The sequence below is a fragment of the Penicillium manginii genome (genome assembly GCF_028828005.1).
Source record: "Penicillium manginii strain IBT 31320 chromosome Unknown utg000007l:1.0-2284322.0:1.0-2285126.0, whole genome shotgun sequence".
Classification (NCBI taxonomy): Eukaryota; Fungi; Ascomycota; class Eurotiomycetes; order Eurotiales; family Aspergillaceae; genus Penicillium; species Penicillium manginii.
Window position 1 is genome coordinate 1,873,900 of NW_026643108.1, and position 20,118 is coordinate 1,894,017.

The following is a 20,118-nucleotide window of genomic DNA, read 5'->3' on the forward strand; positions in this document are numbered from 1 at the left end:
GCCATGTAGTCTGTTAGTTTGTAAAAAGTTAACCAGGTCGATTGCGTCCTCAATGAACCGCGGCGGGATATGGTTGCCTCCCCAGGTCGGGTGGTGGCGGTTGAAGTCTCCAGCGAGGATGACGCTTGTTGACCTTTGACCATCCTGGGTAGCGTTTGAAATTGTGTTTTGAATTGCTGTGAGCGCTGGCTCTGCTGATGTATTATCCGAAGCGAAGAGCGGGACGGGTGGGATATACACCGAAAATATTAGTGTCTGGGATTCAGCTGTCCAGATCTTAATAGCAGTGATGTCGGGGTGGTCGCATGCGATTTGACGGTGCGAGGAGGTAGATAGGTTTCGGTTCACGTAGATGAGGCTCCGGAACCGGGTCTTATCTGTTTCGGTGGTGGGTCGGTAGAGACGCCAAGAACTGTGGCTGACATATGTTCGGTAGGAAGTGATAGATGGTTCCTGGATTAGGAGTATATCCAAGTCCTGGCTTTGGTGGTCGTTGATGAGGGCCTCCATCCTCGGGCCAGATTTCATCATATTCAACTGTAGTATTCGTAGGTTTGTCTCTAGCATTGGCGGGGGTTGAAAGTTGCGGGGCTCGGGCATTGTCGGTCACCAGTGGTATGTTCACCACTGCAGTCGAGGCACCGGGCTCGAACTCCTGGTGGGCATCGTTGGCGTTCATGTTGGCCAGCACAGTGACCACAGCGTGGTGTTTCTTTGCACGACCACGCCAGGTGTCCAAAATGTTGGCACCGGAAGCACCTCTTTTTCTTGATTTCACGGCGTTCCACACTGCCGATTTGTCTTTGTCCAACAAGGAGGCCGTTATTAAGGATATATTCGGCTCCTTCTGCAGAGTCGAACCAGATGCCGAGAGATGCAAATTTCCCTAGTACCTTGTCCTTCCGTTTGAGCTAGGCTAGTTCTTCGATGTGGAAGCTATGTTCTGCCAAGTCGTTTTCTTCTATAACTTTTTGAACGGCCTGAGTGCCTGCGTTCTCTAAGTCGAAGTCCTCTGTCGGAGTCCGGTGTACGACTACCCTAAATCGTGGTTTAACTAGTTTCGTGTCGTTTCCTAGCTCGTTCAACCATTCAGTGTTGTTGCGGGCTGCCTCGGCTGAGTCTGAGTTTTTGAAGCGAATCAAATATCCCGTTTTAGTTGTGCTAATGCCGGCCACTTGGGTATCTTGAGTCGAAGGAGCGCTCAACAGCGCTGAACGGATATAGGTGTTAGCAGAGTTGGTAGACAGGTATCGCCCGAAGGTGTCCCCTTCACTGTTCTCATTGTCTCTCGGGTCTACAAATGATCTCTGTGTGCTGATGCGGACGCAGTTCAGGTCCTTTTCTGGTCGTCGGGGGCTTAGCTGCGGGTCACTTGTACCACTAGCTGCGATCGCTGCCCATGTTCTAGGCGGGTTTGGCTGTGGGCTGGCTTCGATTTGTGCTCTTAAGGCTCTGACTTCTTTATGGAGCTTATCGTTCTGCTCTCGGAGGACGTTCTGGTCGTGCTTGACCTCTTCGAGGTCAGCTTTGGTAGACTCGATAAGTGTGGTTTGGCGGTGGATAATGTCCTTGAGGCTGTCGATAAGCTTCCACACTTCTCGGGTTGTGATCCGGCCTGTGCCCTCGGTGGGCGTGTAGGCTTCACCATTTCTCGTTCTTTTCCCTATGATCTGGGCTGGGTCGATCGATACTCGAGGCTGGAAATCCTCAACTGAGAAACTGGTGATGCTTCCTTGGGTGTTTGTGGGAAGGGGTTCGGGCCCTCCCGCGGGTGGGTCCGCCATCGGTCCGGGGTTAGCTCCCGCTCGGTACACAACCACAACAGTTTTATATTGAATATAATATCAACCAACACCCCGCCTGTGTCTAGTAGTTCTTTCAATAGTGTACCTCTGCAATTCGTACAGTCCAATCGGCCAATTATCCCGTCTTACAGTATGTCCCGAAACCGGTGCAACCGCCTACACTCTTGAAGTGATTATTTAGCCCCACCGCCAAGAAGCACTAGACCATATTAGGAATAAAATCGGAATAACAATATTCCTGTACCTTTCTCGATACCGTGATTTACTTTCATTAAAATACGTTTCCTCGTCTTGTGACTGTATTGGCGATCTGTCACTTCCCTTCTGCTCCTGTGTCTAAGTCGGTCTGAGGGGCTTGGCACACGACCTGCAAATAGTGACTTGTATTACAGCGCGTCCCGAAACTGGTGCATTTATCTACACTCTCAGGGTGATTCTCCAGTCCCATTGCCAAGAGATACTAGTCTATATTAGAAATAGCCGCGGAATATCAAATTCCAGAAGAAGTGTTAATACCGTCTCTTACCTCAATAAAATCACGTCTGTTGTCTCATCACTGTATTAGCTATCCAAAGAAATAGAATTTTCTATGGGAATGCAAACGTGTCAAAAAGGCAGATATTGAAGGTCGACGATGAGACCTGAATCGTCTTTTTGGTGATATACGATCGTTGAGATTAAAAAGCCATGCTAGAATTTATCCCAGCTTCAACATCCGTGACCTACATGCGTTGATTGGTTTGAGATAATAGCCTTACTAGCACGATAGTCCCAAAAATAAAAGCAATCACTTAAATGAGATAAAAAGAAGTTATGAACTTGGTCATTTGACCATGTATGTATATCCTTCGAAAGGGAGACGCTCTAACCCATATCTGTTACAATTTATATGCCAGGCAATGTAGCCATGCTTGTAAGCAGTCCAGAGTTGCGCGGCTAATTGGACCTCCTCATGAACTTGGCTCTGTTTTTTTTTAGCACATCTGCTGGCATCGTTTGTGTGCGCTGAGAGGCCAAGCATCTCAGTCATGATGCACTGCGTGAAAGCCTTATCCAATGCGAGAGTTGTTCGTTGCATTTCTGAGATCGTTTCATACAATGTGTCGCGGAACGTCCACAGCCCGGAATACTTGGATTTGAAAATTGTTGGCCTGCCGGCTTGCCGCTTGGTCTTTGTCTTCATAGAGAGATAATTCCACGACTCTCCAGCAAGAACCTCCTTAGGGCAAGATAACAAATCATTCATATGGTTGATGAACTTGCTAATAGCAGGTATGACTGAAGTCCAAAAATGCGCGGGCACTTCCTTTTGTCGGGATATTTTGAAAATTGGGACCAGATATAGCAGAGGCGCGGCACTTGAGGAACGAAAATAGTCGGGAAATCCTTCGACAGAACAATCTTCAGAATTCAAATGTGAAGGCCCATGGTCGAGGATATGAAGTGGTAATTCATGCTCTAGACGGGTTTCCTGGGCACATGCATCCACAAACGAACAGTAGCTCCTCGCGGTCAGACTGCCAATAAGTGGGTCTTGTGAGCCGAAATACTCGGCACACATTTTGAGGCCCTTAGAGAGAACTGTATGCCAACGGCTCTCTTCCGGCAATATTTGATAATGGTTGAAAGAGAAGTAGGATAGGCTACGGCGCTCTTCTGGATTCAGAATTGAATTGTCGTCAGAGGCCACAAAGATACTAGTGATAATAGCCATGATAAGCTTAGTCTCATGCTGGCAAAGGGGATAGAAATACTCGGCACATTCCGCAGAGCATTCCAAGATAGAATGAAGGACTTTTTCTTTGTCTGGAAAAAGAGGTGCCAGATGCTCATTAGAACAATCTTGGATCTCATAGCGAAGTAGCTCGTCGGTTGGTTCAACGCGGTGCTGATAGTCCAAGTCCTCCAGCAACAGATATAGGATTTTGCGTATGCCTTCCGATATCTTGCCTTTTTCTTGATCGCTCAATGAGTTAACATCATGGAAATCTAAACACTCGAATTCTCCGTCGGAAATAGCAGCAAAAAAGTCGACTTTCATTTCAACAAAAGATCAAATAGATTATGTGTTGTTAGGAGACCGAGGAAATGTTTTTTTCCAACTAGGACTGTTTTGAGGGTTATCATTGCTGAGATTTGGAGATATATATAATGCTCCTAAATATGTACATACCTGATACTAGATTGCAGTGGGGAATTGTACTCGCACGGTAGAGTACCTGTCAATCATGTGAGAAGATGAAAGATGAAGACCAAGTTGTATCCAAGACAGAGAGGGACCTGCAGAGATCTTATACACATAATATGCTTTGAATCAAACAAGGAAGGAAACGATAGATATATCAGTCGTGCAGGGTCCCATGTCGTGTAACCAGACCCGCTGGCAATTCTTGACGTGTCCTCAACTCACTGGTCAATATAACCAGCAGTGTCACCAGATTCACGAGCAACCTTTGACCGACATTGTCCCGATCGATCGGGCGTTCAACCCTGGGCAAGGTTTTTACGCGTTGCCGACTGGTCACTATGAGTGGAGTTTGGCGCCATGCTCGTAGCATGGTTTTCAAGGTAGGGTATGGAGTTATAAGGTGTATTAAACTTACAAGCGAATACATCCTATTCTCCTACCAGGTGCTCAATGTAAGAAACGGTACAATACCAACGGGCAGGGGTGCTACGGAAAAATTCCCAATACGTACTAGTGCGAATTAGTAATCAGCGTTAGAAACAGGTGAAGAGTGTAGGTTGTTGCACCGGTTTCGGGACGTACTGTAACTCTGCTTCACCGAAAGCTACAATCCAAAAAAAACTGATACGCTATGCAATAGTCAACTTCGTATTGCGTATCCATGACCCATAAAATTAGAAGTTGTTATTGTTAGAGGATGAATTGCGTTTGAATGAAGAGTTTCAAATGTAGGAGATTAAAAAGAGAAGTCTATGAAGGAAGCATCAAAACCTATTCAGAAAATTCTTTACCGCGCGTATATTAAATCATTATTCAGTAGTAGCGAGAGATTATTGTTTTGAGCGCTTGATACAGTAGGTCTTTATATCCCTTCTCTTCTCTCATGCAATTCTGAAAACTGAATATCTCTATAATAATGATGCGGAATAAACTCTCCGAACTCTCAATCCCCGTAAGAATTGTTCGTGCAATCTCCAGGGTTACGTTACATCCAACGTCCCTTCCCTCGTCATATCGTGATAATATAGCAGAGGAGCTATATTCGATGCGAACTGTTAAATTCAGTTCTATATTACGCAGAAGTCGGACTCATAACCAGTTGAACTGCTTGTCTCATCTTCCTGTAGATCGCAACAAGAATAAAGGTGCAATTTGAATCGACCAAAATATTGACAAAATAGTTTAACTGCACACTGTCGAAAGCATAAGGTGCTAAGTATCAAGAAGTACATCTTTTCTGGACCTATGCTGACGAATTTGGGTGTGGCATATTAATTGAGGACTAGAGAAAATCCCGTGTGGTGCGGTAGTTCAACAACTTCACACTCGGTAGAAACGCCGGGTCATGGTTCCCTGGAAGTTTCCATACCGTATTACTCACTGAACTAGACTGTACTTGAAGATTGAGTACACATAGCTTCACCGTTTGCCCGGGGCTCATTATGGTCGTAACATTCTGCATTATGATACTTGCGCCTGTATATCACCAGTAGTCAGTTCGATATAGTTAACTGAAGCTTCCTTTTCCCCGTAGTCTTTACCAAGAGAACCTTCCTGCACGCCTATTGACATGAGATGTTGTATCGTTGGGCTTGATGTAGGTATGAAAGACATAAATTCCCTAGATGGATATTATTCCTCTCCTTATAAGCTTGAAAAGGGGTGTTTTAGCACTCACTAAACTACCGCTCGTCAAATAGAGCCAAAGGGCAATGAACGAGAAGGCAAGGACGACTCTCCACTCGCGACAACCGACTCCGTTCACATAAACTGTCGGGATATATCCCTCTATCAGAACAAGCCAGCGTCTGATAGATCACATTTCTGCGTATGTAACCTTGCGCTAAGCTGCGGTTCCGGCTTATGGGATTCAGGGGTATTTCGAACCTGAACCGGGGCACACATCTATCATATACACGAATCAATCAACCTTTGCTTTAGAAGCATAAACTGTTCACTTAACTGTGTACACAGGACCTAGCTGGTGATACCAACATAAACTGTTCCGATGGGGCCAGTATGCCATAATCGGCCCCAGTAGTATCCCCAATAGTTGTAGTACCAAGAAGAAGAGCATGTACTAGTGCCCGTTTTCTACTTGCCTCGCATTGTTTAGCTGGCCCTTTGTTTTCGTCCGACTGGCATACCGGACTGGAAAAGCATACCGTCTCGAGGAGGCAGAATGCCACGAGCCACATAATAAAGAGGACAAAATCGAATGGGAAGCCAAGGAAAAGATTGTTGAATGGTAGGCAAACGGCGAGTGAATATATTATGCCAATTGCTGAAGTGACCATAGTATAAACAATGCGTCCATCGACGGACACATCGGCAGTATTGATGACGTAGCAAAATCGACTGAGAATCCCGAGAACAACGACACCACATACCAATTCTCCAAAACGAAGAAAAGCGGAAAATATCCTATGGGTAGTACCTTTAAGCTCCATTTTCAAGTTTTTGCAAACAATTCGCGAGACCAACGTCAATCTGTGTTAATATGAATTCAAAGATTGGATATTCGTTTTGCTTTGGAAGCTGGTTTGGCGGGGAAGTGAGGACCAAAGTGATCGTTCCCCTCAAGAATTGCTCACTTACACTCGCTCGGCTCTAGTTTCACACTTAACAGGAGGGTTCAATGGCTTGCCCGAAGGTTCTAATCCATCGTTCCACCGTCGCTTACCAGCATATTTGCATGTGAACGGCCCAGACCTTAACCCGTAGACATTCTACAATCTCTCGGGCGGGTTGAAGCGCTCCAACCCTTGACCGAAGAGCTAGTTGAAGTTAATTATCCACCCCCGGTTCATGAAGGAACTAGAGCCAAGCTTTTATTGTATAAAAATAAGGGTAAAGTCTTCAAAAGACTATATATTCGTGTGTGGGGCGAAGGTATGGTTTAAGTTCTCACTTTGGGTTTCTAGGACGAGAATACTTTCAATAGATTCATTGTGTAAAATGTTCACCTTCCAAAAGGCCCCTCTACCTTCGATGATCGTGCCCAGTCTATGAAAAGAGAGAAAATTGAGGAGAGAGCGTGATATGCTAGTGTAACGGATAAGCCCCGAATTGCTGGTGGAACGTGATAAGGTTTCTCTTTCCTGTCATGTCCCACACCCATGCTGATGGGAATCCATTGCATGTGATAACGCCTTTCTTTTTGCACAATGACCCGATGACTTTGGGACAAAAAGCTACATAATCATATGTTTACAGAGATATACTGATACCCCAAGAATCGGTATGTTGACGCGGCGCGTGGAGGCGGCCGGTTCATTCGGATAGTGGGATATTCGCCACCGCATCTAGACCGGCCAACCCGTCTCGGCGACCAGGAGCTATGTCTAAATCATCACTGCAAAAAAGTGTATTGACGCAACTATATCGAGCATTCAGTGGCAACTCCTCTCCCCCTCGGCGATATACCCATTCACTTACATAGTGGAATCGATGGAGAACAGTGACACAACGTAGGTCTCAATTAAAGCATCCCCTACGCTGAAGTGGTACTGTATGATAACCTGATCGACTAAGAAAATATAATAATATGCTACATAAGCATTTCTTCGTAATCACTATTTAGATTCACTGAGGCTAGCGAGAAAAAGCTGGGTAGGGCAATAGATCCCATGACACAGTCCACATACTCTCCAGACCCACGCGAAATTCACTTTCTACTGCCACAATTTTTGAATAGACCTGAAGCTACTGTCTACAGTACAAGCAAAGCAAAGAAGCCGTTAATCGAGAAATTGTGACATATAGTTTTAAATAAAGTTTATCGTCTTGACGAATGGTGGCGAGATGCGTGAACACTTAGGATCATAATTTTCCACACCCGCCCCCATCTCAATATTGCATGACAACCCTGAACTGCTTATTATCTGAAACGGAATAACTCACTCAATATCCTCTATAATGGTATTGCGAGGAGAGCTCTTGGACACATTTGACTATGATATGGTCGATATTTTCAATGAGTTCGAGGATGCCGTTCATCACAAATCTCCGGCAAAAGTAGCCACGGAGTTCCCCTCTTTGGAATGGCTGAGAAATGGGAATCCACCTTGGATGGGTCATGGGGATAAGCTTATCGGCATCGTAGATATAGGAAGGCAAGTCAAAGAAACATGCGGCGTTCGAGAACATGGTTGTTAACGCTTGCTTTATGATGTTAGCAACGGAATTCGGTTTTCAATATCCGACCTTTCTCCACCTTTGGCACGCATTATTCCTACCGTCTTAGTACATCGATCATCAATCTCGCTATACGATGCACAGTTCCACCCTAAGACAGGGCAGCAAATTCCTATCCCAGACCATGTCATAACAATAGTTTCCGAAACTCTCCGGCAATTCGTCGTCATCTGCGATGACATTGGAGTGCATAGAGACCAAATTCATTTCATCGCCACTGAAGCAACACGCATAGCCAAAAACTCAGCTCAGTTGCTCCAGGCGATCAAGGCCGAAACCACTATAGATGTTGAGCTGCTTGAAAAGGAGGAAGAGGGACAAATTGGCACATTAGGCATCGCTAGTGGGTTCATGGCAATGAAAGGGCTGGTTGCCGATCTTGGTGGTGGCAGCATTCAGATATCTTGGATTGTTAGCCAGCGAGGATACATCAGAACAAGCACCCAAGGAAGCTTCAGCTTTCCGTATGGCGCGGCAGCCTTGACTAAGAAGTTGGAGGACCTCCAAAAAGGAAAAAGCAAAGATGGAGCTAAGTACTCCATTCAATTGTTCCGGGAGAGGATGGTAACCAACTTCAGAGATGCCTACAGTCGGCTCGAAATTCCAGACACCCTCGTCGAAGAGGCAGAGCGAGATGGAGGCTTCCGGATGTACTTATCCGGGGGCGGCTTTCGGGGATGGGGCTATTTGCTCCTGAATCTGAGTCAGTCACATGGGAACCACTATCCAATATCGATCATCAATGGTTATACTGCCGGAAGGGACCAGTTTGAGGACACAAAAACCATTGAATATGCGGCGAAGGCAGCCCATGAAATCTTCAGAGTTTCCGACCGGCGACGCTCTCAAGTACCTGCAGTGGCATTTCTCATTAATGCTCTTGCGGAGGCTATTCCTCTTGGCATTAAGGAGGCACACTTCTGCCAGGGCGGCGTGAGGGAGGGTTATTTGTTTCGACAGCTCTCGTCATCAATTCGGAAGCAAGCTCCACTCGAGGTTGCGACCCGGAACTTTGCGCCTGGGTCTATGCGACGGCTACAGGAACTCATTGAGAGCGCCATACCAAATCCTTCGACGGACGGGATCAGGAGGTTTCCTCCGGACTTTGGGGATCATGTCATTAAAGCGTTTGCCAATGTCATGTACGTCCATATGTTCATGTCGAAAGAGACAGCCTCAACCACCGCATTATATTCTACAAGTACAGGGATTCTGTCTTCAACACATGGAGTCTCTCATCAGGATCGTTCTAGGCTTGCATTGATGCTACAGGCGAGATATCGCGGCGAGCTGCCCCCGCGGGAGGTTGAATTTCGGGATGCTCTCCGCAGTATTATCAGCCCCGAGGATGTCTGGTGGGCTCAATACCTTGGTCGTGTTGGCTTTCTTATCACGTGTCTGTACCCTGGTGGCAAAATTGATACTTCTAAACCAGTTGTGCTATTTTCCTCGGAGTGGTCTTGGAATTTAGGCAAAAAGAAGAACAAAGAAGGTCTCATACTGAGGATCACCCTACAGAAGGTCCAAGAAGATCCAGCAAGATTTGAAAGAGTCTTAAGAAACAACATCAAAAAGGTCATGAAAGCGGGGAAAAAGAAGAATTGGGCTTATCTGGAGAAATCTTGGGGCATGAAGGTTGATGTCAAAGTGGCGGAAGAAGGTATATTCATTGACTCAACATGAGACACAGTTCAACAAAGGACAGAATGCTCTCCTATATGTTCGCGTTTGAAACACAGTTTGAATGACAATAAGTCCCTAATCGATGTGCTACATGTAACTACACAATATATCACTCCAATCGGAGTTAAGCCCTTTTAAACCCCGACTATGCCGCATTAGTGTATACAGCCTTCATCTTTGCTGCAGGCTTCACGTAGGGTGCTACGATGGGAGCATCAGCTAGCTGAAAGACACAGGCACTACCAACTGACTAGTCTAAATGCATTGCGACTGATTGGCCGCTGTGGAGTTTTGGTGATCATACTGGACCCGCAAACAAATCTTGACTGCCTATAAACAGCCTCATGACAACCGACCAAGCCGATGCATCCACAGCATCGAGCGGAAAAGGCCTTAGCTTACTCCATGCAGAACCCACATACGGATCTGAATATATCATGAAACTGATGATCATTTCCCCAAAAACGAGAGCTGATTGTCCACCCGACGACGTGGAGATGAGCTGAAAGAGATGGGATTTGACCTATCCGGTGCCAAATCTGGGCCCATAGAAGACAACATCACTGATCTGGTTGGCATTGTCCACAAACGGCAAGAAGAGAGCTAGAGCAAGTTTTTGAGGGTCAAAGTAGGCGATAAAGGGATTGTCCTACGAGACTATACAGGCAAGATCATCGACTGGGTGGGAAATTCCGGTGATATTGCTGTTCAATTTGCGCCACCGCAAGCTGCTATCCCCTGGGCTGTCATCAAATCCGTCATGCAGGTATTTTCCCGATTTGCAAACTTTTCATCTTACAATGGCTAACTCCCTGGTGCTAGGTACCAGTTATCGAGGGTGAGCAAATGGCTGCTCTCCTTGCAACTACCGAGAAGGCCGTAAGCATCATCAGCCGTGGTCAAGTGTATGAGTCTGTGTATTTGAAGAACGCACCTGCCGACACCCTGTCCAAGAACCTTGAATCTGCATTGATCACGATCTATAAGACCGCACTGGCTCTCTTATATGAATCTGGAAATTTGTTTGCTGAAACCACAACAAAGCGTGTCCTTCAATCTCTTCTCAAGCCAGGTCATGTTTCTGGAGGGCTTGAGGGAATGGCAAGCAGGAAGATGACTTGCTGCGTACTGTGTTCGCGTGCGAATCTTACGCAGTGACAACGCTGATAATAGCATTCTCGGAAAAATTGATTCTTTGGATATCCCGATAATGGGTGGACGAGGGGATCCAACACCTCCTTCAGCAAATGGACCAAGAGCGTTATATTGAGATGCTGGAATGGATTTCGCCGGTTCCTTTCGGCAAGAACCACAATCACTCCAAGAAAAATAAAGCGCCAGGCACATGTGAATGGATTTTCGAGGATTCAAATTCCATCAATTGGGTGCAGGGTGACTCCTCCATCTTTTGGGCTCAAGGCTCCCAGGAACAGGAAAAACCTACCTTACCTCCACTGTCGTTGATCATATTCAGAGTCAACTGAGTACTTCGCAGAAAACTGTTGGTATCACCAGCTAGGTCCTGTGTACACAGTTAAGTGAACAGTTTATGCTTCTAAAGCAAATGTTGATTGATTCGTGTATGATAGATGTGTCTCCGGTCAAGGCCAAATACCCCTGAATCCATGCGGCGGGAGCCGCAGCTTAGCAAGATTACGTACAACATGTCTTTGCTTATTCTGACAGGAGGGTATATCCCGACAAATTTAAAGATACAATCGTCGGTAGAAGTTGTATACGCTCTTTGGCTACGGACGTACCGCTCCTTTCGCAATTTTGCGGCCGCTCAAGGGGTACCAAAGTTGCCAGATAGAACCTCAAAAATTTAATTAAGAAGCCCATCAAAGAGCCGCTGAAAAAAAAAAAGATTCACAGACCCCAAAAGCGGTGTTTCTAGTCACAACAGCTTTTAATTACCGGTCGTTTGAGGTCACTCAACAGGATCTTCCCAGGTAACCACAAACGTTTCCCACAATGCCTTGCTGATAGATTCTGGTTTTCTCGTCTATCAAGAGAAGTCTTTAAGATTTAGCGGGGCTCCTGCTGAGAAAAAATCAAGATTTTTCAGTCATAATACAATATGCTGTCATCCCAGCTATCGGCAGTATATCAAGCCTCTGATTTGAGAGATTGAGTGTCCGAACTTGAAACAGTCATCCTCCGAAGCTTGAGACGGCCAAACTCTGAGTGACTATGCTACTCACTTACTGCATTTTCTTTTTTGGTGCAGCTACAGCAACTCTCGGACAAACAGTCAGCCTCTTACTGCCAGGATTTCAAGGGCGTGAATTGGAGGCGAGCATATTATCAACCGTATGTGAGGAAATGCCAAAATATTGGAAATCAAGACTCTGAATTAACCTTTTTACTATATTCTAGGATGATGAGACGACAACATTCCTTGTGACTTGCCCTCAAACCGTCGCTGCATCTGACTGCGGCGTTTCCGAAGCAGGAATGACGGCTATCCTTAAGAAGAACTCCGTAGAGCTGGTGGATGTCAACAAAAAGAATAGGTTGGTACCCCGTATGCATGCAAAGTACTTTTGATACAAATGGATTATTGCAGTACCGCGTCCCTGTCGTGTCATATTACCGGAACAACGTACGCATCCTGCTATGCTACCAACAAGATTTCGGTTCAAGCCACACTAGCTCGAAAAGACCTCAACTGGATGGCAATACCAGTTGTGACCACAATATCAAATGCACCAGGCGCACTAAGCCCCTCAGTCTCCCTCCAGCAAGTTATGGCCACGTCTTCCATGAAGCTGCCATCAGGCACAGAAACTGCTGCTACACCGGCGGCTGAGAGCCAAGGAACATTTAGGTTCAAGACCTCATGGGGCTTATGCGGCATAATGGGTTCGATTATGGCTGGAACTCTGGGGTATATCTTGCTTTTTTCATTGCTGGGATGGTAATTTCAATCCTTTCAGTGACCAAAGTCTGGTAATTAACTGCTCAGATTCGCTTGAAAGATACAGTACCTGTAGCTCGTTTTCCTTTTTTGATACCAGTACCATTTCATATCAATCATCTTGTATAAATGATACATAACCAGTCTATCTTATACAGAATGAATTGTGTCACATATAGATACTCAGATAATCAGGAAAACAAAATAAGCTACTGTATCTAGTGAGGGCCATTTCCTGCCCAACAGAATTCACTCTTTTCTGCGTAAAGATGCGGAAAGTTATATTAACTTCTTTCAGATCGATGAAGCTAGAATAATTTTGATGGAGATCTCATTGATTTAATTTTTCCTTTTTTGTGTGACAGAGCCAGAGAGGTGGATATCCAAGTTCATCATCATGGAGCGAACGTAAAGAGATGTCCCCAATATGGCTCTTCTGGGACTCATAGCACTCGCCCACGTACGAACTTTGTATCTGCAATATTTTGAAATGTTTTCGATGAACCTTTCTCATCTCAAAAATAAAGTCCCTGGACAGAACTGCTGCGGTCTGCTGGTTGTTATGTATCGCAGCGCTAGAAATGATAGATTTTGAGAACAAAGAAAAAGGTGGATTTGGCTTCGAGAAAATTGAGCTCCGGAGGAAATACAGCTGAGCTTTGAACTTTTGAACGAGGCACTTGATCCATCGGTATTCTGCTCCGAAGGAAACGCGAGACAGACCGACTGACCATCCATTGGGATGAAATTGACTTCGATTTGAGTGTTCAGCTCGATATTGCATAGAAGATTGGAGACGATCATCTGATATTGAAAAATGAGAAAGGAACCAAAACTTTCTCTATTAGATACATGGCCTGGACGACGAAGACAGATCCTCGCTCACATCATACTCATGCGGCATCACTCGCTCCCACGATTGCCACAAGACCAAATACTGTATGACTGAGATTCCATCTTCGGGGATCAAGCGAGAGGCAATGGCGCTAATCGGTATCTTTTTGCCGACCTAGTTGCTCCAGTCAGCTCGACAACCCAAAGTAATCCCATGGACACACTTACGGTGCTCGATGTATCATGACCATCCATGGCGTGGTGGATGCAGGGAATACTAGATTCCAGCGACTCGTTTTCTGAATTCGTGGCATCATCGCTCCCTGATGCCACAAATCTGCGATCCTCACTTGTTTCCGAAATGTCACCTTCTGTAGATGTAGAATCGTCATCCGTTTCTTCAATATCGAGGTCTCCGTAACCGGATAGAACCTCGAAGAGGTCGTTGTCACTTTCTCCTGCTTTTTCTGACATCTGTGAAATGATGTGGCACAAGTGACTAGAAACTTTAAGCAGTGCAAAGATCATCTCAATTTATATGTAGAATCATGGGCGGACAGTGTTCGGTAGCTTGGGGTTGAAACTATGTGATGACGGGTGAGGCACATATTGCAAAGTTTTAAGAATAAACAAACATTATTCGCATTGGCCTGCTTTGTGCACGCGTCCAAGTCGGAAATTCTGCGATATGTTGGCAGGGACCATAACTGGGCATTAAGATGGTTGACTCGTCGGGAATTGATTCAGGGAACGAAGGGGGGGATTGCTCGCCCCACCGGATGCCCCTGGCTGGCCCAGGTGAAGCGTGACAAAAAATTTGCCTCGTCAACGTTGGTGACGCAGGTGAAACGTGTTCCACCGCGGTCGGTCCGCAGAGTCGGCCAGAAACAGCGTGTCGTGGACTCATCTCATCAAGATGATTTGAACTTACTTGATGCACTCCCAATTCTGGAACGATGTTAATGCTTGTTGACAACTTGGGTGTCACTGTTGCGTAATGTTGATCGACGATGCGGAATCGTCGCAAGGCTACGACTGAAGACATCCGTATATGATCAAAGGCCTTGTATCATCTTTGAAGCCAGACGGCGATGGCCAGATCTGTGGCAAGGCCCAGGATGATACATATGTCTAGGTGGAAGGGATGGCGCAATCAGCTGCACGATTGGTGGTGGTTGATCATCGTTCTCCCATCAAGACCCTTTGCTTGATTCTATCTTGATATCATGACGTTGGTTACCGTTTCCAGCTGGCCATGGATTACTGTACTAGACTATGCGCTAGAGTCACTGACGGGCGGAATATAAAAAGTCGACAAAGAGCCTAGATTCTCAGGGATACCTCCACTGCAAAAGGATGGCTGACCGCATAGATATTGACTCTAGCGACAATAGCTGCGAAATGACTGACGCGAATCAGCAGCTTGAACGCGAACTCCTTCAGTGCCAGCAAAGATCATCTCTAGCCGCTGTGCATTCGCGGCGTATTGTCTCGCTCGGGATTTCCCCTTGTTGTGATATGAGGCTGGTGCAGATCAGGAACCAAGCCGAACCATCGGAATTAATCCCGATGTATCTATACGAAGAATCAAGTTGATTGGAAATCAACTTGCTCTTCTCGTTGTATATATAGCCTAATGTTTCCCTTTGAACAATAAGATAATTCATACCTCTGAACTACAACAGGTTATGAGCCCGGCAGCAACTCTCAGGTGCCGTCTCTACTCATCGGAGAATCATCTTGATTATCTTAACTATATATCTACCCCGCTTTCACAGCCATCTTCATGTCTGCTCTGGTTCACGACTCGCCCGACCGAGCCGTCACAGCCATCGAGCCTCTGACAGGAAGTGACAACTTCGCGACCTGGAAACGTCTCATGACCTCCTACCTCAAAGCGAGGCAGGTCTGGGATGTCGTATCGGGCGATCTTGAGCGTCCTAACTGCTCATTCAAGTACGCCAAACCCATTACGGCGGACATCCACCCGTTGGTGGAACCGCACCTCAACGGGGCGGTGAGGCAACGCGCGATTGAGGCGCGCCTCGAAGTGGAGGTCCAGGCATTCGAGCGCCATCGTCTGCAAGAAAAGCGGCCATGTAGTTGCGGAGTGCTGGAAGAAGCAGCGCGAACAACAGCCGCCCAGGGACCATGCCCTGAAGGCGGAACGGAGTGTTTCCGGCTCACCAAGAAACAATCTACAAAACATACCATCAAGCCAGATGGAAGATCGGCAGGGCCCGCCGACTTCCAAGAGACCGCGGATCAATATCGTGAGGCCGAGGGTGACGACCCTTTATACCCACGCACCGTCACCCCGGTGGATCCTGGACTCGGCCGCCACCAGCCACATCTGCTGGGACCGCAGCTGCTTCAGCAGTCTTCGGCCTCATCGTAGGATGTTGGACACGGCGAACGATCCAGTGGAAGCCGAAGGGATTGGTACGGTGAAGCTCACGCTCCGGGGGAAGTTCAACCAACCCCTGGTGTTAAAGAATGTATACTTCGCGCCACGCGTTGGGATGAACCTGATCAGCGTGCCGAAGCTGTTGCGAGACCGCTATTCGGCGGTGGCGCACCCGCAGAACGTCTTTGTGCAACGCCGAGGACGGACGGTGGGGACCGCCTACGATACGGAGGAGGATCTACTGATCCTGCGGTGCCATGTGAGCAAGAGATCCCGAGAGCGAGTCCAACTGGCGAGGGCGCCGGCGACTCATGACCATGCAGATTCCCTTGAACCGCAGGCGGTGGCCATGGACGTCGACGACCCTCGGGAGTCAAGTGACGTAGAATGTACAGCGTCAACCTCTGAACTCGGTGGTGAAGCACGGATACTCGAAGCAGATGCGGGCACAGGAGTGGACCAGGCCTCCGAAGCGTTGTGGCACGCTCGGATGGGACATCTGAACCGGGGCGACTTAAGGGTGGTCCTCCGGCAGACTGGCACTCCGTACCGACCGCTGACGCCGGCGCAGCTGCTGGCAACGCCGCAGTGCGCAGCATGCATGTCGGGTAAGCAGCATCAGAAGAGAAACTCCCGCGCAAGACGGCCACGTCTGCATTCAACGAGAATTTTCGAGTTGATCCATTCGGACATCATGGAGATGCCGGTCGCCAAAGATTGCTCCAGGTACGTGATCACCTTTACTGACGACTATTCTCGAGGCTCGTGGGCCTATGCCATGAGATGGAAGCATGAAGCGCTCCAGAAGTTCCAGAACTTCGAGGCCTGGGTGCACCGACAGTTCGGCGCCTGGATAAAAAGGTTCCTCACCGACAACGGGAGAGAATATTTGCCCATTGGAACACATCTCGAATCCCAGGGAGTTGAGTTTGACACCTCGCCGCCCTACTGCAAAGGGCAGAATGGACTGGCCGAGCGTACCAATCGCACTATCCGGGAGCGGATCAACACGCTCCTGTCCGATGCAAGCCTTCCTCCTTCCTGGTGGATCGAGCTGGTAGACACAGTCGTCTAACTGAAGCTGCGCGCTCCAGCTTCAATCCTTCAGAAAAAGACCCCGTACGAAATTATTTATGGGAAGCCGCCATCGCTGTTACATCTACGACGGATTGGCTCCTGTGCATGGGTCTTAATTCCAAAAGAGCATCGAGCGAAACTCGGACCGAGATCATCCGAGTGCCGACTACTAGGTTATTGTGAACCGAATCAGTATAAGCTCTATGAAATCCATTCTGGAAAGACGGTCTTCTCCCGTGATGTCGAGTTCGACGAGAGGACCCCGGTGGCGCCACTCGTCGAGGGGGAAACAGGCAACGACCTCCCGGACAACGCTCCTCCATCGCCCGTCTTTCCGACAGTGCCGATAAGTTCAGCCAGCGGGCTGCCCACACCACCTGCTTCGCCATTGCCTTCGTCAGCTGAGCGAGAGAAAACGCCATCTGAGCGTGAAGAGGAGACACCTCCAGCAGTTAATCCAAGCCAACAGGGAACTGACCTGACACAGGATCTTGGATATTCGTTGTATGGCCGCAGAAGAAGGCCTTCACGAAGGTTGCTGGAATCACTCGGCAAGGTGTATACGGCAGGCGCATTGAATACTGCATCTGTGAGCAAAGCCGACCCGTCGACTTTCCACGAGGCCGTGTCGGGCTCGAATCAACTGGAATGGTGGGCAGCCATCCAGAAAGAATATTCGTCTCTTCTGGAACACGGAACATGGGAAAAGGTTCTGCGAACAGACGTACCAGCCGGAGATCATGTGATAGGCTGTAAATGGGTCTTCAAGACTAAAGCCAACGGAACCCGCAAAGCTCGATTGGTCATCAAGGGCTACCGACAGAAACACGGTATCGATTATCATGAAACATTTGCAGCTGTGTCACGAATGGACTCGGTCCGCTGCATTGTCGCCAGCGCAGTGCTACGCGGATGGAAACTCCACCAATTCGATGCTGTCACTGCATTCCTGCATGGCGATGTTGACTCCTCCATTTGCATGGATTTGCCCGAAGGCTTCGAAGAGCCAGGATATGTTTGTCGGCTTCGCCGCTCCCTGTATGGCCTCAAGCAGGCCCCGCGGATTTGGTATCAATGCGTCCACCGCGTCCTGGCCACCCACGGCTTCACTATGGCCCAATCGGACAACTGTGTATTCTACAAATCCAATTGCGTGGTCTGTGTTTACGTCGATGACTTTCTCGTTGCTGCGGCAAACCCACGCGAAATAGAACTAGTGCAACAAGCATTGCAAACAGAGTTCCAATTGAATGACCTGGGCACCCCGCGTTCGTTCCTCGGGATCCAGTTCGACTATCACGTCGATGGGTCCGTGTCCATTCACCAACACCAGTACATCCAGAAGGTTCTTTCCGACTTTGGCATGGAGACTTGTCAGCCGAAGTCTACGCCGATGAATCCCAAGCAAACCCTGAATCATCGTCCAGACGAGGCACTTCTGGACGAGGAAGCAAAAGCTCGTTATGCGACTGCCATCGGTTCGTTGATGTATCTGATGGTTGGCACGCGACCGGATATTGCGTTTGCACTGGGCATGTTGAGTCGCTTCACGTCTCAGCCGCAATCTCACCATCAAGTTGCTCTGCAGCGATTGCTTCGCTACATCCAAGCCACACAGTCTCATCGTATCACCTACCGCAGTGGACAGCTAATCGGGTATACAGACGCCGACTTCGGGGGCTCTGTCATTACTGACGGTGCATACTCGACGTCTGGCTATGTATTCCAGCTTGCAGGGGCGCCAGTTTCCTGGTCGTCCAAAAGACAGGGGAAGTGGCCACGTCTACGACTCATGCCGAGTACATTGGACAGTACAGTGCCATTCTGCATCTGCAGTGGCTTCGCACTTTTCTGGCCGAAACGCGGCTGTACCGGTCTCCGGTCACTAACATCATGGCTGACAACCAGTCCGCCATTGCGCTTTCTCGCAATCCCGAGTTCCACAAACGGACGAAGCACTTCAATGTGAAATTTCACTATCAGCGAGCGGTGCTGGATGCATGCGAGATTCAGCTTCAACATATTCAAACTGGGGAACAGGCCGCGGACGGTCTCACCAAACCATTGGGACCTATGGCCTTTGCCAAGTTTTGTAGTCTCTTAGGCGTCGATGCCTTAGAGACCTCGAGTCACGCGTGACAGCGCAGGCGCTCTTTCCACTTTATTTTCCCAACGTGGGTTTTGAGTGGTTTTACTGAGGCCTGACTGCTCTGCGCGAGTCCAGTATCGCCCTGCTAGCAAAGCGATTCTGAGGGGGAATGTTGTGATATGAGGCTGGTGCAGATCAGGAACCAAGCCGAACCATCGGAATTAATCCCGAAGTATGTATACGAAGAACCAAGTTGATTGGAAATAAACTTGATCTTCTCGCCGTATATATAGCCTCATCTTTCCCACTAGAATGATAAAAGAAACAATTCATACCTCTGAACTACAACAAGTTGATAGGCACCATCTGTAGCTCGTAATCGGCATGTCCAACTCAGTTCAACATTTCCCATGAAGCTGGCACTGTCAATAGAAAATAGAAGTTGGAAAGACACTTGGCTCGCAATACCTAACTAGGTGTAAATTCTCCCTGTAGCTTACGTATATAATATACCAATAGCTTGCACAGTAGGTAGAGATATCCTACTGCCCTCCTCGTCTAATAAACGATTGGCCTCGTCAAAGAAATGGCCGTCTTTGGAGTGGGACTCCCCGGCAACCGCAAAACTTTGGCTATAGTTAGAGGAGAACTAAAAATAATTAGTGAGCTACCCATATGCCGTTTGGAGCAACACTTGAAGGCAAAAGGGTGCTGAGCATACGCAACCTTCTGCAAGCATCGCATTGAAAAGCAATGGAAAGCAATGGAGAGCAATAGATGCAGTTTTAATTCCCCGCTTGCATATCGCTCAAAAAAAGCTGTTTTACTATCCAGCTTGAACATGATGGATGATTCCACGTAAACCAAAGGGAAACAAGTTGGGATACTAAATCTTCGTCGCGGGAGATGTTCGTCCAT

General features: G+C 47.6%; 4 protein-coding genes across 4 annotated transcripts; 3 read left to right on the plus strand and 1 right to left on the minus strand.

Moving 5' to 3' along the window:
* Positions 1-2,628: 2,628 nt before the first annotated feature.
* On the minus strand, positions 2,629-3,846 carry N7533_010543 (uncharacterized protein; the record flags this gene model as incomplete). Its single annotated transcript, XM_057107193.1, has 1 exon — positions 2,629-3,846. One exon carries the CDS (start codon positions 3,844-3,846, stop codon positions 2,629-2,631), a length of 1,218 nt encoding a protein of 405 aa, XP_056956410.1.
* Positions 3,847-7,911: 4,065 nt separating this feature from the next.
* N7533_010544 (uncharacterized protein) lies at positions 7,912-11,031 on the plus strand (the record flags this gene model as incomplete). The annotated part of the gene is made up of 4 exons (XM_057107194.1): positions 7,912-8,094; positions 8,275-9,850; positions 10,539-10,639; positions 10,696-11,031. The coding sequence occupies 4 exons, from the start codon at positions 7,912-7,914 to the stop codon at positions 11,029-11,031; spliced, it is 2,196 nt and encodes a 731-aa protein (XP_056956411.1).
* A 4,382-nt stretch (positions 11,032-15,413) lies between these two features.
* Positions 15,414-16,025, plus strand: N7533_010545 (DUF4219 domain-containing protein; the record flags this gene model as incomplete). The annotated part of the gene is made up of 1 exon (XM_057107195.1): positions 15,414-16,025. The coding sequence occupies one exon, from the start codon at positions 15,414-15,416 to the stop codon at positions 16,023-16,025; it is 612 nt and encodes a 203-aa protein (XP_056956412.1).
* A 124-nt stretch (positions 16,026-16,149) lies between these two features.
* On the plus strand, positions 16,150-17,109 carry N7533_010546 (transposase; the record flags this gene model as incomplete). The annotated part of the gene is made up of 1 exon (XM_057107196.1): positions 16,150-17,109. One exon carries the CDS (start codon positions 16,150-16,152, stop codon positions 17,107-17,109), a length of 960 nt encoding a protein of 319 aa, XP_056956413.1.
* Between the last annotated feature and the right edge of the window lie 3,009 nt (positions 17,110-20,118).